Source organism: Nansenia antarctica (genome assembly GCF_963989245.1).
Source record: "Nansenia antarctica genome assembly, chromosome: 3".
Taxonomy (NCBI): Eukaryota; Metazoa; Chordata; class Actinopteri; order Argentiniformes; family Microstomatidae; genus Nansenia; species Nansenia antarctica.
The window spans coordinates 79565595-79591243 of NC_137688.1; the positions used below are offsets into that span (position 1 = coordinate 79565595).

Sequence of the window (25649 nt, forward strand, 5' to 3'; positions counted from 1 at the left end):
TGCAACAACTCTTCGATGCGAGAAAGAGAAAGTGCGAAGAGCAGCGGGAGCAGTCCAATGTTGTCAGCGGGAGAACTGTCCCTGAACACCCGGGCGTACACCCTGGATGACCTGGACACCATCGCCACAGTCGGTAAGATTGGGTAGCTATAGCAAGCAAGGTCAGGGGGTGCGTTCGTAAACACGCTCCGGAAATCCGATCGGCACTCGTGGAACGCCTCTCGTCCAATCAAACGACTCGGTCTCTTTATGACGTCGCACCCAGTGGGAGCGCCGACGCTCGCGGAGCGCCTTTACGAACGCAGCCCCAGGTTAGGATACTCATACTGCACACACTGCAATGCAAACAACACAATGACTGTCACATCAGGAATAATGCACAGACAATTGTGTATCATAGGGTCATGGGGATGATGGATTTCTAGAACAACGGGTGTATTATGGCCTGCCCTGGGTAGGTATGCTAGATCTAAATCGTCATGGGGTCAGCTGGTCAGAAGATCTCATGATCTTCATCTGCCAAACGTGGAGATGGGGACCTCCCTCCCTCCCCATGTTGTTCAAGCCCACCCCTAGCGTTCACATTTCACTATCCAATTCTCTTAAGGATATTTTGCTGGGATACTGTAGTTGTTAAGTCTGGAGAGTGTTCATCAAAAATAAATAATAATATTCACATCCACATGTGCCTATGTGGTGTAGTCAAAACTAGATCTAGAAGACAATCTGTCCATTCCATCCAGGGACATCTGATGGTATGTTCAACAGCATTATATCGTGACGTTAGAATTATAAGGTTCTATCTCCATTTTTGTCAAAATTTAGTTTTTTACATAATCTGATCCATTAGGTGTTTATTAATGCCTGTGTGGTGTTATTTTTAAAATGTTGACATTTTTGAGTTAGTAATTCATCAAATACAAAGGTTCCATCTCACAAAACATAATGGAATGTAAACACTTTGACGCTCAATATCTCTGAACTGCCCTAAACGGAGATAGAACCTTATAATTCTGAGCTCACGATATGAGACTTTTGACTCATTGATAGCAAAGTCTCCTTCCCAGTGTCTGTGAACTATGACCTATATGTTGTTGTTCCAATGGGACTGAACACTTTACCTGTGTTAAACGTAGGCTGGCTTAGTCTTTATATCCTTTACAAAGGCAACGTAGCTACCATTTTTAGAATGCACACTAGCTTACATTTACATTTTGGTGCATTTAGCAGACACCTTTACCCAAAAGCGACTTACGACAAATCCATTTGGATGAGTAAGTGAATCATCTATCCATCAGTCATCACAAGAAAGAGGAATCTATGCTCAGGCCAGGGGCCTTTGGCAGTCCAAAATGCTAGAGGAAGGAAGAATTACGTTTATAAAACATTTTTAATAGCCTACATTTTGGACTAAGTGGAACTATCTTTTCCCTAGCCTGAGTATGTGAACGTCATCTTTTTAAAATCATTGTGTTACTGGTAGCTGTGTTGCTAGTAGGAGTTGTTTTTGTGTTGAGGCTGTGTGGCCTGCAAGCTAGTTTATACTGAAACCAATTGTGTTTGAACTTTGAAGGCTATTGCTGTCAATTTGCACTGGGAGGAGTTTCAACTTTTCTCTAGCTATTTATGCCTCCCTATTTAAGTGTCCAGACGTCCTCATCCAAATGGTTACGGTGGTTGTGTTTACGTTTGTTTAGTCTGACTCCCCCCAGATGGTGTGTTGACACTTTGTCTTCCCTGCTGAATGGGCTTGCCCGTCGTAGGGAAGGGAGATGGGATGGCACAGATGATTGGAGAAGGGGGAAAGGGAAGGAATAACAACCTAGAGCATGAGTATATCCGCTACTTACAGTGGCAAGAAAAAAGTATCTGAACCCTTTGGAATTACCTGGTTTTCTGCATTAATTGGTCATAAAATGTCATCTGATCTTCATTTAAGTCACTCGTAAGCTAGCCTAGGGTTCACATACCTTTTCCAACCTACACTGTGAATGTTTGAATGATATAGCTATTCAATATGGACAAGAACAATACACTGTATACAAATCTGTAAGCGGTTTTAGACTCATAATGGGGGAAGCTACTGGTCCTGAATTATCAGTTACCATGCACTACAGCGATGTGCTGTCACCAGTGTTCCGTCATCAATGAATACATTCAAAGGAATGCATTAGAATGTAGGCCAGTTGTGCCCACACTTGTAAGGACGTGTATGACAGACTTAGGGTTAGGGCTAAGTCTCAGGGAGGGTGGATGTGACATCCAGGGTGGAGTCCATTCTGTGGCGAGTGACTTAGTAGTGTGTTTACAAAAGACTGTCAAAACAACGTTATAAATAAATTAGCATAGGCTAACCGCATACATGGCGTCGTAGTATCACTGACATTCTTTTTTTCGACGAAATACAGCACAATATAGGCCTACAGAACATTTGTAGCCTACAACCCGTCTTGAAAGTATTCCAACCATTTTCGAGGCTACAATTTTGTGTGGTGTCAGCCAACCCTGTACTATACAGTTTTTTTTTTTACCACTGACATTCTATTGGGCCAGCCAGAATGCTGTCACTATGAATCAGAATTTTCACAACAATTTGGTTAGGCCTAATCTATGCCTTTGATCATAATGTTTGGAAAGTCACGCTGGTTTTGACTGATCCACGAAGACCCCCTTTCACCCATTAAAGACCATGGGCTCCCGTTAAATCGTGGCAAACACAAACTTTGCACCAATATAGAGCACTAGCCTAAATGGGAGTGTTGGGAGGACTTGTCAAGGGGAGTGAACACATTTGCCATTCCATGTTTAATAATTAACCATTGGTGAAAATAGACACGTATTTGATCATAACAGGCAGAGCAGTGGTCAGATAATATGCAGACAGTTTTTTCCATAGTGTAATGTGTCCCACCATACTCTCATAACAAACCCAAACAAACCCAAAACTCTTTGCCCTAAAAACCTTCTGGGTTACTTTCACAGTATGGTGTGGGGTCATTGTCCATCTGTACTGTGAAGCGCCATCCAATCAACTGCATTTGGCTGAATCTGAGCAGGTAGTATATCCCTAAACAGTTAAGAATTCATCCAGCTGCTTCTGTCTTCTGTCACATACCGTAATCAATAAACTCTAGTGACCCAGTGCCATTGGAAGCCATGCATGCCCATGCCATCACACTGCCTCCACTGTGTTTTACAAAATGCTGTGGTATGCTTCGGATCATGAGCCTTCTCCATACTTTTTTTCTTCCCTCCCATCATTCTGGTACAGGTTTATCTTAGTTTCATCTGTCCAAAGAATGCTGTTCCAGAACAGGACTGGCTTTTTAGATGTAGAAGTGTAATCTGGCCTTTCTATTCTTGAGGCTTATGAATGGTTTGCACCTTGTAGTGAACCCTCTGTATTTGCTCTCGTGTCTTCGATGGTAGACTTAGATAACGATATGCTTACCTCCTGGAGACTGTTTGTCACTTGGCTGGATATTGTAAAGGTATTTTTTTCTGCGTAAAAGATCCGGCGATTATCCACTACTGTTGTCTTCTGTGCCTTTGTGTGGTGTCCAGCTGACCAGAGTGTTCTTTTTTCTCTCAGAATGTACCAAACTGTTGATTTGGCCACTCCTAATGTTCCCGCTATCTCTCTGATGGATTTCTTTTGTTTTTGCAGCGTAAGGATGGCCTGTTACACTTGCATTGAGAGCTCCTTTGACGACATGTTGTGCGTCAACTTCACACACAGCAACAGCTTCTAAATGTATGCCACACTTGGAATCAACTCAGACCTTTTATCTGCTTAATTAATAAAGAAGTAACAAAGGAATAACCCATACCTGTCCATGAAACAGCTTTTAAGTCAATTGTACAATTGGTCCCTTGAAAGAGAAGGGGCTACATATTAAAGAGCTGTATTTCCTAGGCTAAACCTTCCTCAAATTAAAGCTGAGAGTCTGCACTTTAAGCCAAAACATGTTCTGAATATAATGAATATAACTGTAACTTGAATATGTTTGAGTAAACTAAAGCTAAAATAACAGAAATTCTGTCAGTGTCCATTCTGTCCAAATATATGGACCTAACTGTATAGCCTTAAGAATTTGGGAATTAGCCTATATTTTCAACCAAAGCTGGAAGAAGCAAGACTGATAAACTGATCATAAGCGCTTTGATTTCCAGTGACTTTTCTGGCTATGAATGCTGGAGGAGTGGGACCTAATGCAGTAGGTATAGCCTAATGAATTTGGGAATAATATTTTGTAATAGGCTATTTTGAGTGAAGTCTGTTATGCAGCATAATTTAATACAGACACTTGACCTATATCAATACAAGAACCAGAGTTGTCTAACCTAGGTTTCTAGCCAGTCACATGTGTAAATATGGCTGTGTAAATAATTGGTTTTATCCTATTGGTGACATTTGTGTTTGAAGTAAAGGTTTATATCAATAGAGTTAGTTTCTCTTTGGTCACAGGATTTGACTGATGAGAGGGATTTACTAGGGGGATGACATCAGTTAAAGCTCGTATCTTTTAGCTGTTATTGTGAGTAATTTACATCATGAGGCAACTCTTTCTAATCTAACATACTGTACACTAAAGTGCATTGAGTAGCAAGAACCTACGCGGCTGTCACACCCCAAACATGACATGTTTAGTGTCAGTCCAAATAACTAAATACAAACATGTTAGCCATCATATCCATATGTTTTATCTTCAATTTGGAGAGAATTTATTTAATATTTAGTCTAATATTTTATAATATTTTGATCTAAACCTGGGCTATTCAAAGGAATCTGGCACAGACAGAACATGAACAAATAGTCTGCATTCGTATTGCATTGTAATATTGTGTATCGGTATAGATGGTGTAATATTGTGTATAGGTATAGATGGTGTGCATTCATGTGGAGCGGTGAACAAACGTGGAATGACCCACATACTGAGTGAAGCCCTGCGTCACATGTCCAAATGACATCAGTTGGCCATTTGCCATGTTAACAGACGCTTTTATCCAAAGCAACTTACAATTAGAGATCACAGGGACAGTCTCCCTTCAGTAACTTAGGGCTAAGTGCCTTACTCAAGGGCACACTAGTGTTGGTGTTCCCAGGTGGGATTTGAACTCATGACCTTCTGATCACCAGTCCAACTCACTGTCCCCTAGAGACCACTGGTGATCATTTTATATGTGCATGATAGATACATTTTTTTATTTTTTATTTTTTTTAAAGAAACTTTGTGAACTTCATATGGCAGTGGATTAAGGTTCAATTGAGGTCAATCTTAAAAGATGAAAGAGTAGACGCATTTCAAAATGTATCATAGAAAGCCAACCTAAAAGTGTATTTAAGTTAATACAGTAAGTCAGTGATTAAAACTCCCTGCAGTACTCCCTGGAGTAACTTTGGGCTAAGTGCCTTACTCAAGAGGACACTAGTGGCGGTGTTCCCAGGTGGGATTTGAAGTGAACTCATGACCTTCTGATCACAGGGAGGGGGGGGGGGGGGAGGGGGGTGTGAAAGACGAATCTCCTTAACTATTCCTACAGTATACTGTATTCCTACAGTCTGAATGGACAGGCTGTTCCCCCTTTCACCAGCCGCTGTCACAATTTTTACATCTTTCATGAAATGAGGAAATATTACGTAACATTAAGTACCGTATTTTCCGCACTATAAGGCGCACCGGATTATAAGGCGCACCTTCAACGAATGGCCTATTTTAGAACTGTTTTCATATATAGGGCGCACCGGATTATAAGGCGCATAGAATAGAATATAGAATACTGCAGTCAAACGTTTGACTGGGGTTGCGTTACGCCCAAGCTCCACCTACTGCGTTGCATCACCTCTCCATCGGTGTTGTGTCAACTTCCCGTTGTCCATGCTCCACCTGAGCGTTGTCACCGTCAACGTTCTACCTGCTCCACTGTCAAAAATATATATTTTTCCACCTCAAGTATCAGCCGTTCGTCATCCATTTTTGCAACAAGCGTCAAGGACCTGCGGTGATTCACAGCTGACTCGCGTGAATAGCAATTCGCAATAGCTGCGACCACGAGATATAGAGTAGTTAGCTACAAGCATTTTCAATCTGCTATTATCTCTATTAGTGGATTAACCGCTGTGGTGATTTAACAGCTGATAAAAAATACATCAAGTAGACTACAAACAGAGCAAAACAACACCAGAAAACAACCAATATATACAATTATAACCAACAACCAATATGTGACAGCTCCTGGTGAAATGTGCAACGTAATTTTTCAGTTTTTACACATGCTTAAACTACAGATGGTAAGCTTTCAAATGATGTGTCATACATTCAAATCAGAGAAAGATTGAACACGACAGGCGTATTTGAATGTTGGTTCACCTCAAACACTGAATGGGAGAAAAGTGACTCTGAACGCAGCCCCAGCTATGAACGCAGCCACAGCTACGAACGCTCCTAACAAAACACATCGCTACGAAGGTCTCAACTGTATTTTAATAACATGACAACATACTGGGAGAACATCGACATGCTAAAAACACATAACTACACATAACTAGATGAACACACAGTTCTTGCTTTTGAACACGAGCTAAAACGAAAGTATGTTTACAAGTCAACCCTCCCTTACCGGTAGCCTCCGGCAAACGAGAATAATGAATCCAATACACAAATTATAAGTGTTTAGTGATCGTTAAACTGTTGTTTATTATATCGAGTGGGTACTTTAAAACTTCAAGTTGAAAGCACCAAGAAGGACCGCCTCGAAATTCATCGATGTTCATGTCCCGTGCTCCCGCTGTTGCCTTCATTCGAATAGTGACTGTAGAGACGCTTCTACTTGGTGTTTACTGATTACCGTAATGCTGCAAGCGGTGCGGCTTTGTAGTTTACCAGTCGTACTGAAACATTTTGACAGAGCGCCTTGAGCGCCGTGTACAACCAGTATGGATCAACAAATTAACCAATTGATCCATATATAAGGCGCTCCGGGTTATAAGGCGCACTGTCGTTTTTTTTGAAAATTAAAGGCTTTTAAGTGCGCCTTATAGTGCGGAAAATACGGTATATATGGGGCGGCTGTGGCGCAGGAAGTAGAGTCGCCGCCTAATGATCACAAGGTCGGTAGATCTGCGGTTCGAGCCCTGGCTGGCCACATGTCGAAGTGTCCTTGGGCAAGACACTGAACCCCAAAATTGCTCCCAGTGAGCGGGCCGGCGCCTTGCATGGCAGCTTGCCGCCATTGGTGTGTGAATGTGTGTGAATGGGTGAATGAGAGGCCGTTGTAAAGCGCTTTGGAGCAGCAAAAAAGGCGCTATATAAGTGCAGTCCATTTACCATACCATATACAATTTCAAACACGTCATTTTGATAATGATCATTTTACATTTGACATGAATAAGCATACAAGCATGAATAAAAATGTATACATTATTACAATACATTTATAAATGTTTATTTATGCAATGGTACAAAAATGTGTGGTTTTATTTATGCAATGGTACGCACTCGGTATTCGGTATTCGGCCAAGTGTTTCCTTAAGTTGGGTTTCGGCCAAGGATTTTCATTTGGGTGCATCCCTGGTTGGAAGTGGTCGTGGCTAAAGATAGATGCCCCAATTCGGGTTAAGTCAGTGAACCATAAGTTCCCACTGTCAGATTTTTTTTTTTAAATAGATAAAAAAGGACATGCTAGATGTGTATTATGCACAAAAGAGATTAATTATGGAGGAATGGGCGTGCATATCACACTGTCAGACAGAGCTCCACAGACAGAAGGTGACCACTATCATAACACAACGTGTGAAACAGCTCCTCAGGAAGGAGACCCCACTCCCAGCAACCAAGCAGCCGAGACGATCAGGCAATGTGCTGCACCTAAACTGCCAGTAATGTGTGATCGCATATCCAATGCAGAGGTGGGTTGTGTGATTGTAGAGCAGAGTAGCCAACAACATTGACCTAATGGTTTTGTGAGAGGAGCTTCTTCAGAGCAAACGATTGAATTAAGTCATAACCGCTTTTTATAACACTAGTCCCCCGCCAAACCGCCCCTCCCGTCCCGAACGACTTCGGTTAGTTCTCTCTGTTTTCACCATAGTTGTGTTTGCAATTTGCATCCATGGACCACCAGTCCAACTCACCATCCACTAGGCCATCATCATCCCTCAGCATCCTGACAGCAGACATGTTTGTGGTGGTTCTGTGAGAGGTGTACTGACGCTAGGGGGTTTATTAGACTGTGACCTTGTTAATAAGACCTCGCTAGGCTGTGGTTATGCATGCACAGCTATAAAATGAAGTGGAAGCCGCACACTCTAGGTCCAGATGCAAAAGTGTATTTTAATTGACAACGGTTTCAGCCGTAGCCTTTGTCAAGTCTTACAAACAACATAGCGCATGACAGCCACTATGTGTCCTCACAGGTGTTCCCTATTCAATCTAACCTACCTGTCTATTTAATGGCTGTCATGCACTATGTTGTTTGTAAGACTTGACAAAGGCTACGTTGTCAATTAAAATCGACACTTTTGCATCTGGAGCTAGAGTGTGAGGCCGCCACTTCATTTAATAGTATACTGCTCCGTCGCCAGCACCTTGCCTCGAAGTTTTCTGTGGTGTGCGTTCTCTTCTTTTTCAATTATGTATGTAACAGCTGTCATAGAGAACATAAGTACCAAAGTATTTACAAGTCCCTCTATCTTAACTCACTCAGCGATAGAAACTTGTGCTATGGTAGATATCACACTGGTGGGGTACTCCTAGATGAGTAGAGGTCGGGCGATACTGGATTTTTGGGTCTGATACCGATGTGTAGGTTACATCCTAGTGAAAAGTAATGTCAAAGGGAATACGTCACAGAAATGGTGTTCATATGTATTTAAGTTTGTATTATTTGTATGTATTTATTTATTTATTTAACACTATTTCTATCTTCCGTTTTATTTATTGTGGGTAGCCTAATATGAATACAACGTATTCAATGTGTCCTTTTATCTGTACCTTGCATTGTGAGTGGTCTGTCCGATAACTGTGATAATGTGTAATGAGTGCTGCCCCTCCCCCTCCCTCCCTCCCCCCCTCCTTCCCTCCCTGCCTCAGGCACTGGTACCTTTGGTCGGGTGTTCCTGGTGAAAGACAAGAAGACCCGGGCGTTCTACGCCCTCAAGGCCATGAAGATCCCCGACGTGATCCGACTGAAACAGGAGCAGCACGTCCACAACGAGAAGGAGGTCCTGACGGAGGTCAACCACCCCTTCCTCATCAGACTGTGAGTGTCCTCTCATATCAGCAGGGATGTCACCTCTCACCTCTGACCTCTCACCTCTCCCCTCTCACACTAGCAGGGATGTCACCTCTCACCTCTCACCTCTCACACCACCAGGGATGTCCACTCTCACACAGGAGACATTTGAATCCTTTATATCTTACTGTAAATGGACAGACTTATATAGCACCTTATTCCAAAGTGCTTTACAATGGCCTCTCATTCACCCATTCACACTCGCTCATTGGGAGCAAGTTGTGGTTCAGTGTCTTGCCCAAGGACACCTCGACATGTGGCCAGTGGGGGTTCAAACCACCGAGCTGCCGACCTTGCAATCCCCCGTACTGTACAAGTACACAACAGTAACATTATTTGGGTTGGTTTCTCAACATTGACATTGCAACATTTACTTATGTGATGGATTTTACAGTGGCTTCAATAGAGCAAAAATGCTGTGCAGAGTACGATTATATGAAATGCAATATAATACAATACAGTACGGTAGTAAATTAGTCCAATGGTATACAAGTAATCCAGTAGTGTGCAGTAGTTATAATACTGTAATACATAATTCGTCTCATGAATCTGGTAGATGAACCTGGTAGAATAAACGTTAGATGGGGGGATGAATAGAACCATTTTTATAATTGCTTTGACACATCTGCAAACATGAACAGATTAAGCACCACAGCGAATATCATTCAACTACTTGTCTACGCCCACCTCAACAACGGTTTTGACACGCACTGCCATACTCCAGTTAGATGAGCCAGACACTGTGTTCATCGCCTCATCTAGCGTCTTGGACTTTGAGTGGCATGTGCCCCGTTTGAGTGATATGTGTCCTGTTTGAGTGATATGTGCCTTGTTTGAGTGGTATGTGTCCTGTTTGAGTGGTATGTGTCCTGTTTGAGTGGTAGGCCTATGCCAGGATATCCTGCTGCCAGGATAATTCGACTCCCCACACCCAACCTCACAGCACTAAACAACAGGGCCATCTCACACATCGCAACCACAATAGAACAGGACATTACCCACCCACTCAATCTGTACCTCACCCCACTGCCATCCGGGCATAGGTACAGAACACTAAGGTGCAATAGGGCTCGCTTTGGCAAAAGCCTGATCCCCGCAGCCATTGTTGCCTTAAATAATAGACCATGCTGAGTGTGTGTACTTGTGTATCTGTCATGTGTAGTACTGTCTGTTGTTGTCTGCGTTATACGGTGTTGTATGTATTTATGTAAATATGTATGTGGAAATGAATTTCCCCCTGGGGACAATAAATCTAATCTAATCTAATCTAATCTAATCTAATGTGCCCTGTTTCCGCCTCCCAGGTTTTGGACTCACCACGACGAGCGGCTGCTGTACATGCTGATGGACTACGTGCCGGGCGGCGAGCTGTTCAGCTACCTGCGGAGCCGGGGCCGCTTCAGCAACTCCACGGGGCTGTTCTACTCCACGGAGATCGTGTGCGCCATCGAGTACCTCCACTCCAAAGAGATTGTGTACCGGGACCTGAAGCCGGAGAACATCCTGCTGGACAGCGAGGGTCACATCCGACTCACCGACTTCGGTTTCGCCAAGAAACTTTCGGACAGGTACGACGAGGGGCTGGGGTGGGGGAGGGGGTGGGAGGGGAGACTCCGTCCGTTGTTCCGTCTCGCGTCGCTTCACACCCGAGGTCAGCGGTCGGACTGTTGGGAGATGATTGAGTTGCACAGGACGCTTCCTCCCTGACGATAACCAGAAATATCATCAGCGGGTTTTGGGGGGGGGGGGTTTCCATTACTTTTTGTGGGGGAGCGAAGGCTGTTCTTCTTTCTAATTCGGTGAAACGGCGCGGGGCACTCGTGACCCCGTTTGACACATCTGACTGATTGGGGTTTAGGCCCTAGCTGTCCTTGAGAATCTCATATCCTCCTCAAGGGCGTATTGAGGGATTCCTTTAGAAGAAAAAAGAAGAACAGGAAGGTAGAGGTCTCACAGGCAAAAAAAGAAAAAACACCAAGACCACGTTGCCTTTATTTAGCTCGAATTAGAATGACACGAAGCAAGTCTTCGGTGACCTTTGTGGAATTGGAAACCCGGACTCCAAGTTAGGAGGGATTCTGGGTATCTGCAGTGCAGCGGTACTGCAGTTGTTTTTTTTCCAGGGGAGCTCGGCTTGAACACAACGCCTGACCCCTTTGACATGTAAACATAATGGACTAAGATTACCTTTTCCCCGGGCTGGGGGAGTAAAATAGATTTGGAGTTGATATCTCTCTGATATACAAGTGACCCACTTATATTTATGGAAGGCAATAGAATGCAGCCTCACCATGCAGTCGTGAGACAACTGCCTTGCCCTAGCGCGCTCGTGTGCTGGTTGTGATGGATGGTAAAAAAAACACCTCCACAGCCTGTCCCGTGCTTCCACAGCGCCCCCTAGTGACAGAAACAGATCCTGATCTGCTTGAACCAGGACGGGCTCTGAGGTAAACCGTACGCCCATCAGATACACATCATGCGACACAATATAATTACAATGCAGGTGTGCATTTCGTCATTGAGATAACATTGTTCCGTCCTCGTTAATGATACATTTTGGTTTAGGGTGAATCCCCGGGGGGATCTCGAGCCTCCCGGCTTCCAACAATCGTTTGCCCACACACACACACTTCGCCATCACCACGGCAACTGAAAAGTGTGTTATTATTATCCGGCTGATTATCAATGGCACACAGCAAACGCTGAACACGCTGAACTTGAGTGCACTTGAAGGAACTCTCTGGAAAAACGTTTTTTCCTGTTTCCCCCCACTGAACAATGTAAAATCAGTTGTCCTGTTGAGCCACAGAGACACGTAATACCTACAGACCCGTCACTCTGTCACGACCACAGACCTGCCTGTATTAGCACTACAATACTACTACACATCCACCAGTCTTGGGACCGCAAGGGGGGGGGGGGGTGGCGTCAGGAAGGCTGAGTGGTGTCGTCTTTCCTCCTGTCATCCGTTTCTCCAGTAAAACTGTGTGGAATTTGTACATGTAAAGCTGATAGTGAATATATTCTTGTAAAAAATAAATGTCAAAGAGAATACGTCACATAAATGCTATTCATATATATATTTTTTTAATATATTATGATTTTGTATTTCTTTATCTTTGTTAAGGATCATCAGTCAGACACAGAATGTGTGTGTGTGTGTGTCTGTGTCTATGTCTGTGTCTGACTCTGTGTCTGTGTGTGCGTGTGCGTGTGGGTGTGCGTCTGCGTGTGTGTGGAGAAGGTGTTTCGACAGGGTGATGCTGTATAATTCTCGCTTTCTTTTCTTCCAATATTTGCTGTCACTTCTGTGCTCTCTTGTAACAGTCGTTAACACATTCAAACATTGCAAAAATATACATTTATTGTTAAAAGAGCCTGTAGGTAAGTAAGTTGGAAAAGTAAGTCTATTGGAAATCTACCTCTGGCCAGAGCAAAGCAATTCAGTTTGAAGTTTCAAGCAACAACATCCTCCCTATTAATAATCTAAACCGCCAAAATGGACTTGCCGTGTCGGACATGATCTGTTGTGTTTCTGCATGCACGCACGACTCGAAGACGTCGCCACCAGAGACAGAAATCTGTCTACTTCCCCTAGAACACCCCTGGCAGTGACAACATCTTTATTAATGCAAACCCAGTGTCGGGTAGGACACTTTCTCTGGTCCAAAACAGTGTTCATGAATGCTACATGAAATATCTCTTTCAAAGGATCTCCTTCTCTCCTTCTCTGATTGCTACCGATCAGACATAGTCATTACGTTACATACACCATCTTTTTAATATTGCCTTTAATATGACTAAATAATTAAATGATGATTATAGAATGATTGGAGCACTTTGAGCTGCAACGTTTGCAGGAAAAGCGCTAACCAAATAAAAGTGATTAAAAGTGATTATTATTACAGCCATTAGGAAGCTTTTAGGAAGCTTGGAGCGTTACCTGCTGGATGGGCATACTTGAATCCATATTCTATGAAAGCTGTTAGAGGTTTGAGCGGCGTTGTGCTGCTGTATAATTCAGTAGGTTTGATCTACCTCAATCAGCTATGGACACATTCTGATATTCGTCCTCTCTCTCTCTCTCTCTCTCTGTCCTCTCTCTCTCTCTGTCCTCTCTCTCTCTCTCTCTGTCCTCTCTCTCTCTGTGTCTCTTTCTCTCTTGCTCTGTGTCTCTCTCTTTCTCCCTCTCTCTCTCTGTCTCTCTCTTTCTCTCCCGCTCTCTCTGTGTCTCTCTCTCTCTTTCTGTGTCTCTTTCTCTCTCGCTCTCTCTCTCTCTCTTTCTCCCTCTCTCTCTCTTTGTCTCTCTTTCTCCCTCTCTCTCTGTCTCTCTCTTTCACCCTCTCTCTCCCTCTCTCTCTCTCTCTGTCTCTCTGTCTCTCTCTTTCTCCCTCACTCTCTCCCTCCCTCTCTCTCTCTCTCACTCCCTCTCTCTCTCTGTCTCTTTCTCCCTCTCTCCCTCTCTCTCTCTGTTTCTGTATCTGTCACTCTCTCTTTACCTCTCTCTCCCTCTCTCTCTCTGTCTCGCTGTCCAGGACGTGGACTCTGTGTGGCACCCCAGAGTACCTGGCCCCAGAGGTCATCCAGAGCAAAGGTCACGGCCGTGCGGTGGACTGGTGGGCCCTGGGGATCCTCATCTTCGAGATGCTGGCCGGGTAGGTACCCATCATCCAACACCAGGGGGCGCTAATCCTCCAGCCCAAAGGAGTGACTGAAGGCCGCTCAGATTCAGAGAAGTGGCTACAGTCTATAGACAATGGGTAGTATCTAGGATACAGAGAGTCACAGTGGCTACAGTCTATAGACAATGGGTAGTTTATAGGATACAGAGAGTGGGTGAGGTCTATTCGGTTGTTAAGTCGTGACGTGTTTCCGGGTCCAAAGTTGGCTGAGGCGCTCTCTTCGAAATGCCTCAGTAATAATAATAATAAATTAGATTTATATAGCGCTTTTCCGAGGCTCAAAGACGCTGACAAATATGGGAAAAATGGGAAAGTGCTGTGTCCCTTGTTGTATGAATAGATCCGAGTCTAAAAAACGATTGAACTGTCATTCTACCGCTGTAGTACACTGGTACTCTGGTGCGGGGAATTTCTGGTTTGGACCCGGAAGTTGCTAAACGTCACGTTTGACGTCAGACTTAACAACCGAATAGACAATGGCTACTATCTAGGATACAGAGAGTCACAGTGGCTACAGTCTATAGACAATGGGTAGTATCTAGGATACAGAGAGTGGGTGCAGTCTATAGACAATGGCTAGTATCTAGGATACAGAGAGTCAGTGGGTACAGTCTATAGACAATGGGGTAGTCTACTAGGACTATCAGCATCACACTCAAAATCCTCCTCCTCACCTACGAATCCCTCCACGCCTGCGCCCCCCAGTACCTCACTGACCCTCTCTGTCAACACACCCCTTCCCGGAACTTGCGGTCCCGAGGCATGGGCCTACTCTCCAACCCCACGCACCAACCTACGGACCTTCGGGGGCAAAGCTTTCAGTGTGACAGCACCCACCCTCTGTAACTCTCTCCCCACAGCGATCCGCAATGCCCCTACCCTGGACACTTTTAAATCAGCCCTCAAAACCCACCTGTTCTCTAAGGCCTTTGGCCTCTAGTCTAGTTTTGTCACTCTCGTTGTCTTTGTTTCTTTGTTTTTCTGTCTGTCTATGAAATCTGTTAAGCGTCCTTGGGTTTGAGAAAGGCGCTATATAAATCTACGCTATTATTATTGTTATTATTAGGAGAATGACCAGTGTTGCTGTATGAAGTGTCTATGGAGAAAGTGCTGTTCACAGATTGACTTGATCTAATGGGTTGCATCACCCTGCAGTAGGCTCAAAGCCCTGTGTTGCTAGAGTATGACGATGGTCTGAAGGATGAAAGAACGGTTACAGATCACTTCTGAAGCATCCTGGCTGTGTTGTGTCTGTGGAGACGGTTTCATCATCAACTATTTTCCATAGACTTTTTTTAAACATACCCCGTATTTATTTTTGGTAGAAAAATCGGTTTTCTTTCTTGTTTGTTTTGAGGTCTTTTTGTAATCGTTAAATTCAGCAAATTGCATGTTCGATTTTAATCTGGAGATTGACTTGGCCAGTCTAGAACTGTTTGGCTTTGAAAAAACTCCCTAGTTGCTATGACAGAATGTTTTGGGTCATTGTCTTACCTTATGATGTAGTGCCATCCAATGAATTTGGAGGCATTTGCTTGTACTCGAGATGTTTCTGTACGCTTCCGAACACATTCTGCCAGGCTGCCGTCAGCAGTTGTATCATCAATTAAATGGCCAGTTCTTGTGGCAGCTTATACATGCCCAAACCATAACCTTGTTAGCATGTTTCACAGATGAGGTGGTATGCTGTCAATCTCTGGCAGATCCTTTTTCCTCCAAACGTTCATCGCATTGCTTGCAATCACTCTGGTTCATAATAACATTAGTCTTTTCTGTCACAAGACCTTTTTCCAGACCTCTGCAGAACTTTAGGTACTTTGTTACCTAAGCAGACCTGTAACATGATAATTAGTGATTTGCACCTTGTCGTGAAGCCTCTGTCGTTTGGCCGGTGACGTATTCTGCGGATGGTTAGTCTCTGACACATTCACACCTACCCCGTGTTCCTGGTCTATGGGACAGTGGTTTGTTATTTTTTCTTCATTATGAACATTCTTCAGTCATCCACAGGGCTCCCACGGGTCCTTGAAAATCCTTGAAAGTTTGTGAATTTGAGAAAAAGAAATCAAGGTCTTAAAAGTTTTTGAAAATAGACTGAGGGATCTCTCTCTTTTTTGTCGTCTGAGCGGATAGTTCCTATTACGTATATAAATTCTCATCTCGATCTGTCTCAAACTATGCCGTGTTGGGTCCTTGAATTTGAGGGAATTGAGTCTTGACAGGTGCTTGAAAGGTGATTGAATGTGATGTTTCAGAAGGTGTGGGAACCCGGTCTATGGGAACCCTGTCTATGGGACAATGGTTTGGGGCTTTTTCTTCATTATGAACATTCTTCAGTCATCCGTGGTAAAAGTCTTTGTTGGCCTACCTTTGAGACTGCTGAGCTCACCAATATTTGTTTTCCTTTGGGATGATCTTCCAAACTGTTGATTTTGGCAAGCCTAAGGTCTCAGATATGTTCATGATATTTTTAAAATTGCTTTCTTGACTTGCAGTGACAACTCTTTGGCCTTTATGCTGACAGACACCAATAGCAAACCCCAAAGGCAACCCGAAGCCTAGAATCAACAAAGCATTGACAGCTCTCATGTACCTGTACAAATTATGTGGGTGAACATACCTGATTAACCAGCAACATCCGTCGAGACAACTTTCCCCAATACTGTTGATGCTCTGAAAATTCAAATTCTCCGAAAGTTGTTTTGTCTTCTGTTCCTTGCGTTGCATTTCAGTGAATGTAGAGTTTCCCACCATGCTGTACTGAAAACTAATTCCACCAACCTAGATCGTGTGGCAATAAAAGTCACTTGTATCTTGTTATGCAAAATGTAAGTCGCTGTCTTGAGAGACAGCATACTCATAAGAGTATGAATTAGGCTGTTTGAGCCATCAAAGCTGTATGCTTGAAGTTAAAAGTCTTTTGACGAGCCATAACTTATTACTTAAAACAACGTCTTTGCTCATTAATAGTTCCTGTTGTGTGTTGTTTCAACAGTATCTTGGAAAAGATCCTACGTTTGTTTAAGTGTTTCAGAACGTTGTTTTTGATCATATCGGGCTTGGGCTAAAGTTCTAGTCATTAGAGGGCTTCCTCCTGCACATGTGCCTTGCATTGCGTCCCGCACCTCAGTCTCCTTTATACTCCCTAAGATGTTTAGTGGCCTTCAAGTGGGGAAAAATTTGACCTTCTCAAGCATTCATCAGGCAGCCTTTGAAGTGTCGACTCCTGAAGGTGGTGCCCCTAAACGGCAGACAAACACTCCCTTCAGAACAAAACACACTCTAAAAGGTTTACTGTCGCATGGCTGTTTTTTGTCAAAGGTCTCATGCTTCCAGGCTGGAAGAATGTAGCAGGGGCATCTGAAAGTTAGCGGTGCCCCCCCCCCCCCCCCCCCCCCCCCTCAGTAAAGTAAAAGGTTGAAAAACATCCGCCCAGGTTCCTGACCCCTGGGGCGGGCCGTTAACGGCGGGGGTCACCTGTGCATGCAGCACGCCACACTTTGCCTCGGTCTTTCCTGTAGATGATCCCAACCTGCCTGGGGGGAGATCTCTCTCTCTCTCTCTCCATGAAATGGACAACTTGTGTGTGTGTGTGTGTGTGTGTGTGTGTGTGTGTGTGTGTCAGAGTCCCCGCGCTGGTCTTAAAAAGCCTAAAAGTCTAAAATCCAGCAATCCGATTCACAAGGCCTAAAAAGGCCCTAAGTTTCAGTTATTAGGTCTAAAAAATTAGCTGCCAGGTCTAAAAAATGTGAAACCAAAATGATGCCAATCCGCTGCCCCCGGGAGAAATTATTGGCGAACGGCAGGATGACAAAAAAGCTATCATATGGTGTCGCGAATAGGTCTAGAGTTCTATTCAAAGAGGTCTAAAAAGTTCTTCAATTTGACTTGTTGAAACTTGTAGGAACCCTGGTGTGTGTGTGAGACCTGGTCCACAGTACACTCCCACTCCCACGAAGAAGAACATCATCTCTGGTCTACGTCGCCCATTCTCCAACATACAAACCTGCCCACTGTAGGTCTTTGTGTCTAGACCTTTTTAAACCTTTAAGCTCAACTAGATATGGGTAGCTAGCTAACGGGTATCACTATCCACCCCCCCCCCCCCCCCTCCGCCCCACACACACATACACCCAATTTCCTTCTTCCTTTCCTCCTGGTGGAATCTTGGCGAACCCTCCAGGTATTTGCAAAAAAAAAACGTTTTTAGGATGCTGTTACGTAACCTGAGCAGGGCCTCTTGCACCAGGGCCTACAGTACCGGCAGCACCGAGGGGAGGGCCCCGGTCACAGCCCCACCAACACCTCCCCCCCCCCCCCCCCTCCCTCGCTCTCCTCATCCACCCTGGAGCCGGTTCAACACTTGGCTCCCCTCTTATTCAGCCAACGCCCAAACTCTTTCTTTTCCGTTTTCTCTGACATTTGCCGTGCGTTTCTCAGACCCGTCTAGCGTCTGTGCTATAGCCATTACTGTAGCACAGAGGAAGTGACTGTTTGGCATGGACCAAAGGCCATGACCAAAAAAAGAAAAAACATCCTACAACATGTCGTCCCCCCACCCGCCCTTCCTTTCCGTGTTAGTCTCTTATTGACTGTTTTGACTCGTGCCACAAGCCACTGACACAGTTACTCTCGGGAAGTCTGGTCACATGTTCTTATCTGGCACATTCTTCAAAAAGAAAAAAAGAATAAACACCACACAGCTCCGCGAATGAAACCAACTACGATACGATCTCCCTATGAACAATCCCCCGGTCCCGTCCCGCCCCCCCACCGCCTCCGCCACCCCACAGAACCAGGTTCTGCCTCCGTTCTCCCTGGCCAAGGCAGGCTGTGACAAACTGGTGCGATTATCCGGCTGTCTGCTCCATGTGTAATGCATTTAGGCTGGTCCCCGTTATGTAACGTGTGGGTAATGGCTTGTCCAGGCCTGAGCTCGGCAACGCTGGGAAATCACTCAGCCGAACCCGGGAGACTGAGAGCCACCAGCCGGCAGCCCCAGGGCCCCAACGCCGCTACAGCCAGAACACCAGAACACCAGGCCCGCCCGGCAGACACACGCCCCCATTTCCCCCGTGAGAGGAGGACACACACAATCCAGCCTAATCTACCATAACAAGAACGAAGCGATTGCCTGATGCGCTTCTCTCGAGAGGAGGCCCCCACCACACATCCATCCCTATCCTCTCAAAAGGAGTGTCAATGATGTCCCTCTCTAGAGTTGAGAGTAGAGGTTGAAGCGAAACAGTAGGCTTACAGTCATCCTTCAAAACCAGTAGGCTTACAGCCATCCTTCAAAACCAGTAGGCCTATAGCCATCCTTCAAAACAGCCAGCCAACCTTCAAAACAGTCAGCAATCCTTCAAAACAGTCAGCCATCCTTCAAAACAGCCAGCCAACTTTCAAAACGGTAGGCCTACAGCCATCCTTCATAACAGTCAGCCAACCTTCAAAACAGTCAGCCAACCTTCAAAACAGTCAGCCATCCTTCAAAACAGTCAGCCAACCTTCAAAACAGTCAGCCATCCTTCAAAACAGCCAGCCATCCTTCAAAACAGCCAGCCAACCTTCAAAACGGTAGGCCTACAGCCATCCTTCATAACAGTCAGCCAACCTTCAAAACAGTCAGCCATCCTCCAAAACAGTCAGCCATCCTTCAAAACAGTCAGCCAACCTTCAAAACAGTCAGCCATCCTCCAAAACAGTCAGCCATCCTTCAAAACAGTCAGCCAACCTTCAAAACAGTCAGCCATCCTTCAAAACAGTCAGCCATCCTTCAAAACAGTAGGCCTACAGCCATCCTCTGTGTGACAGTCTCAAGACCTGTGTGGTCTTTCCAAGCTGTTAACCCCAAGGATTCTCAATTCCCCCTCTCTCTGTCTGTACTCTCTTACAACGCACAGTGATTTGATCTTAGGGTTTTTTTTCCTGAAAGGAATAGAAATGTAAAAGTTCACGAGTGACCCCGTCTTTCTGTTCTTCCTCTTAGGTATCCACCGTTCTTTGACGACAACCCGTTCGGCATCTATCAGAAGATCCTTGCCGGAAAGCTGGAATTCCCACGGCATCTGGATTTCTATGTGAAGTAAGCCCAGGGGAAACCGGGGGGGGGGGAGAGAGTAGACAACCTGTGACCTACCACCTCCGCATGCCTTCCTAGGACTGTGATACAGATAGACAATGTCATCATTCATGTCATTCATACAAACAGTGGAAGTAGGTTTGTCTATTTTTAGATTTTTTTTTGCCCCATAACCACCACAGTGTGTTGTATTAAACCATGACTAATACTCATGGTGGAGACCTGACAGTCAGCATTAGGCTCAGCTGCAGTGTGAATACGCTTGGTTGTGTGTGTAGATCTGGGAATAGGCAGTCATTCCATCAGTTCCCATGTTTATCTGATCTAGTCTAGAAGAGTTGCATGCATGTCTGTCTGTCTGTGTCTGTGTCTGTCTCTCTCTGTGTGTGTGTGTGTGTGTGTGTGTATGTTTGTCTGTCTGTCTGTCTGTCTGTCTGTGTGTCCGTCTGTGCACGTGTTCCGCCTGTGTGTGTGTGTGTGTGTGTGTGTGTGTGTGTGTGTGTGTGCGCGCGAGTGTGTGCGTGTGCAAGTGTGTGTCTATGTCTGTGTGTGTGTGTCTGTGCGCGAGTTCCGCCTGTGTGTGTGTGTGTGTGTGTGTTCCTCGAGTGTGTGTGCGCGTCTGCGTCGCTAGCTTCCAGTGTGTCCTGCAGCGCCCTGTCCTACTGTGGGGGGGGGGGTCAATTAGCTCCCCGGAGATAAAGGGCAGGTGAGGCGGTGGACGTGTGGGTCCCCGAACGACACACACACACACACACACACACACACACACACCCATCTGATTTGTACTCGTCCTCCCATACCCTCCCCCCGGTGGCTAGAACAGCTGGAGGCCTGGAGGAATGTGTCAGATTACAGACTGACTGGAGTGCCTGTGTGCACTCAATCAGCCCCACACAGCCAACCCACGGGGAGGCCAGACAAGCTTAACTCACTGGAAATACAGCCTCAAACACTTAAGTCATCTATCTTTTTGGCCACTTCGCCAGCAAGAAGAAGCTTTTTAAATATTTCCAGTTACCTATATCACTCACTGTCACCTCGTCCCGCATCCATCAGGCATGAAAGGCACAACCTGAGGCAGAGAGCTGCTCTGCGGCCAGCAGTAACTCTTAAGGAGCGCAGATAAGGAGAAATCTTGCAGATATGACATAACCGCTTTAGCATCTCCCCCCCCACCCCCCACCCCCTCGATGACTTGCAATCTCAACTCGCTGGTTCGAATCAAACACTTTTTTTCGTTTCTTTTTTTTTCCGTGGTGCTGATTTTTTGTTGCTTATGCTAATGTTTGCTAATGCCTTCCCCTGACGATTGAACCAAACTGTCAACCACTCAAAGTGAACACCTAATATTGCCTAACCGCCATGCCTAATACTGGCTTACCTCCACGCAGTCCTCGTTCACTGAGTCACTCGGTCGCATTCGTAGCTTTCGTATGAACTGGGTCTTCAGATTTCAGATGAATGTGTTCTGCTTTGAATGTATGAATTCATAGGAATTGAGCATGATGTCTTGTTGCTCAAGGTCAGATCAAAATCATCCCAGTTCTCCCTATGCTCCCACCTTAATAGTGATGTCAATACCTTATCCACTTTTGACCTCTTGCTTTCATCAATTGAAAATTAGACTCATCTCCTGAGCTGTGATTCCAATGCCCATTTTACCATTTGGCAGACGCTTTTATCCAAAGCGACTTATTTTTTAGAGATTACAGGGTCAGTCTCCCTGGAGTAACCTGGGGCTAAGTGTCATACTCAAGGCAAGGCACACTTGGGTGGGTGGTGTTCCCAGGTGGGATTTGAACTCATGACCTTCTGATCATCAGTCCAACTCACTATCCACTAGGCCACCACTACCCCCTCTTGGCTGTTGAGACCACACAAGGCGGAGATAACAGTGTCCATGTGCTCACCGTGTCGTTTTTTCCCCCTCTGTGCCTTTTTCCAGGGACCTCGTCAAGAAGTTTCTGGTCATCGACAGGGCCAGGAGGCTAGGTAACATGAAGGTGAGTCGATGAATAGAAGTCACCGGACCAGACGTGTTAGCGGTTGTCACACTTTGACCTCACGGTCTGAAATTAAGACAGGAAAGGGCCCAGGGAGTGACTGAATGTCTGCTTTTGTTTCCAATTAGCAGGAAACACAAGGAAGGTTGTTGTAGAGGTAGTTCGCACCCTTTGGGTAAGGGGGTATTGTAGGTGTGTGTGTGTAGGGGGGGGGGGTTTAAAAATATTTAACCTCTGCTCCTTTTAGTGAGTTAATTCTAGTAGTTTATCATGTGGTAGAATCTGCATCCTTCCTCTAGGACTTTTCTGTGATTTCAGCTTTCGATTGTTAACTCTTCTAACAACAACACCTAGATGAAAGGATCTCTCCTTCGGCATTGAGGTTTTTTACTGAAGGAGTGAAAACCGAGCCACATGTGCAGACGGCGTGTGAATAGGACAATGCAGCTACAGTGTTTTCGCACAACGACCACCGAAAGCACACAATGTCCACGGCCTTGTTGGCAACGCTCTCGCTCTGTAGAACGATCTGTTATTTCTCCTGAGTGAATTAATTTCCTTCACACTCCCGTGTCCAGAGTTTGCAGTCGGGAGTGTGACAGGAGGATTTTAAAACCTGTTGATTTAAAAAAGGTTCTCCCGTATAAGGTGCTCCACATTCAGACGCCTGTACGAAACAGGCATAATGTTAGCACAACGTCTGAGATGCTATCGCTCACGTATTTCCCGTCCAGCGCGTGTGGTAGGCCCAGGGACATCGCATGCTCGGCTGCCTCGTGATCCACTAAAGATGGAAAGACTGAGGGATATAAATAAAATGGTATTCATCCGTTTTAGCCATATCGTCTGGCATGCTATTATTCATCAGTGGGAATCAGTGTCTGCGTTTGGGTCTGATCCTCAAGGGGCCATGGGTGTTTTGAGTTAAGTTGTTCAAAGTCAGAGTGGAATCTGTCAGCCTTTTTCAACGAGAATGAAAATCTGGTAAGCGTAAGTAATTAAAGTGATACCATCCACCATGTGCTATTAATTGATTTTGTCTGTGAAACGTTTTCTGAGGAAAATAGTCTAGTTAGCTCATTCAGAGGATTCAAAGGTCTAGCTAGCTACGACCCTGCCCTGTGTCAATGCAATCAGTATAGGAGAAGGTTGAAGTGTTTTCTTCTGTTCTCTTCTGGTCTCATTGTCACGGTCGTCTTTCTTTCCAGAACGGCGCAGACGATGTGAAGAAACACAGATGGTTCAAGTCTATAGAGTGGGAGGGTGTGCCTTTGAGGAAACTGAAGGTGAGCCTTTCATTTCACTTGCCTCTGATTTGTTCGATCAAAATCGTCAATCGCTAACTCGTCGTGGTGTTTCTCCTCAGCCACCCATCGTTCCCAAGGTTTCCCACGAAGGCGACACCTCCAACTTCGACGCCTACCCCGAGGACGAGTGGAAGAAGGGCGCGCCCGTACCGCCGAAGGATTTGGAGATCTTTAAGAACTTCTGAATGGTCAGAAATAGAGAGAGAGACTCCTAAAGAGAATAGGCAGAGATGTCGGTAACCTATTAGAGAGGATTATGAGGATTTGGAAGCTGTTGCCTCTGAACCTTATCTTGCATGAAGAAAATGGTCAATGGAGATGGAAAGGTTTCACGTTGGCCAACAGCAGGAGCGTTTACTTAAACATAAATCAAAACATTTGATGCAGTGATTTACTGATACCATATCATCACAGGCATCCAATGACTTCCTTGGTTTTCCTTCCGTGTGACAGGTTTTAAATGTTTCTTTTCTTTCTCTCTCCTGAACTGAAACCTCGGTTCTAAGTTGGTTGGTTTTCTTTCCTTTGTTTCTCTGAGCCTTCTCGTATTATGCAAAAAAAATGATGGTCCTCTTCGAACCAAAGGACACCGTTACTGAAAAATATGTTTAAAATGCAATTATCAGGTTTTTATATCATGTTTTTTTATATATTTTGCGGGGTTTTAAAAGGTTCACGGTTTTCCTCAGTGGAACTTTAACTGAACAATGCTTACGATCCAAAAAAAGATCTATTATTGAATATTTAATTGTAGCTACATACAGTATAGATGGCATTAAGCTATGTGATCATATCCCGGCTAGTAGGTAGTTTGTACTGGATTGTACTGGATATTTTGTCCATGAACGTTCTTGGAACGTAGAAATGTCTGAACGTAGAAATGTTAAGCTTTGTAATTATGGACTTGCCACCAGTCAAATGGGCTGTTAGACTCTTGTCACGAGCTGTTAGTATGCATCAGTCAGCCATTTTGTGCATGTATGGGACAAAACCAGACCAGAAGCACTTCTAAGAGGTGCCTTACATCAGGAGGTTGACGATAGTGTGATTTTATCTCCTTTACAACCAATCTGACTTGAAATGGTACTTTTTCACTAATTTATACAAAGGACACAGTTTTAGAGCTGTGCTTGTTTAAACATTGGCTGTTATATGTGAAATTGTCGGTGTGGAAGACGTGTAGCTACTGTGTTCTTTCCTCCCTTGCTCATTGCCATAGTTCACTGGTCACAGTGCCTGGTGTTCCATGTCTACAGATGGATCTGATCTCCAGGGCTCAGTGGTTCCAAACGTTTAATCTGGATCAGAATGATCCCGATTCTTTTTTTTCTTTTTTTTTTACTTTCCCGGATCAGATGAAGCTGGCTGATTCTACCCCTATAAGACTCAAAAGCCAGCCAGCTCGAGCTGATCCTGGATAGTAGCAAAGCAAAAAAGAATCGGGAACATTCTGATCCAGATTAAACGTTTGGAACGACTGGTCCCTGGTCTCTGTCCCATATAGAACAGTAGAGTACAGACCTGTAGGAAGGTTCATGTATAGACAGGATTGAGGTGGTCGTCTCAGAGGTAGGCCCAGCCCTGTACTCCCCCCCCCCCCACACTGTACTGTAGCCTCTCACAGCAGGTTCCTCCATCACAGTTAGATGGAGACCGTGACACATGTACATTATGTCTCAGGGCTAGAGTGAGTATGCAGAGAGCTGACGACACAGAGAAGGAATTCACAAGACACAAGAGTGGAATTTGTAGGAAAACAAAATTTGGTAAACAGAGTGATTAAAATCATCCACCATCCACCCACCCACATGCTGTTATTGACATAACCAAACATTATCTAACACAAATCATGAACCCTCACTTGACAACCTATGTACTAACGTTATTTTTTGTCTCTTTTGTCAACTTATATGAACATTACATTTTGATGGCTTACGTAGAATAGACTTAAATGAAAAACGGCTCTGTCATTATGTCTGGTTTGCCAGGTATTTTGTCGTTTCTAGAAGAAGAAAAAAAAACAATAGGGCAAAAAACTCTGTATGTGTTCATAATGTCCGTTAGTGTAATGTCTTTGCACAATGCATGTATTGTTTGTTACGTTTTAGTTTTTTTATCTTTACCTTTTTCAGTGTGAAGTGTGATATTCTCCAGGGAATTTGTTTTACAATCCTCAGACTTGGCCTTTTTAATTTTATTTTATAATAATGTATTTCTGTTTATGTATTAGCAATCATTACAGGTACACGCGTATGATATTTGTTACCCATTATACCAATGC

General features: G+C 44.6%; 1 protein-coding gene across 1 annotated transcript; it reads left to right on the forward strand.

The window, feature by feature from the left end:
* prkx (protein kinase X-linked) lies at positions 1-23553 on the forward strand (the record flags this gene model as incomplete). The annotated part of the gene is made up of 8 exons (XM_080527854.1): positions 1-133; positions 9093-9261; positions 10599-10862; positions 13830-13949; positions 19966-20061; positions 22004-22061; positions 23270-23347; positions 23428-23553. The coding sequence occupies exons 1-8, from the start codon at positions 16-18 to the stop codon at positions 23551-23553; spliced, it is 1029 nt and encodes a 342-aa protein (XP_080383980.1). The 5' UTR covers positions 1-15.
* Between the last annotated feature and the right edge of the window lie 2096 nt (positions 23554-25649).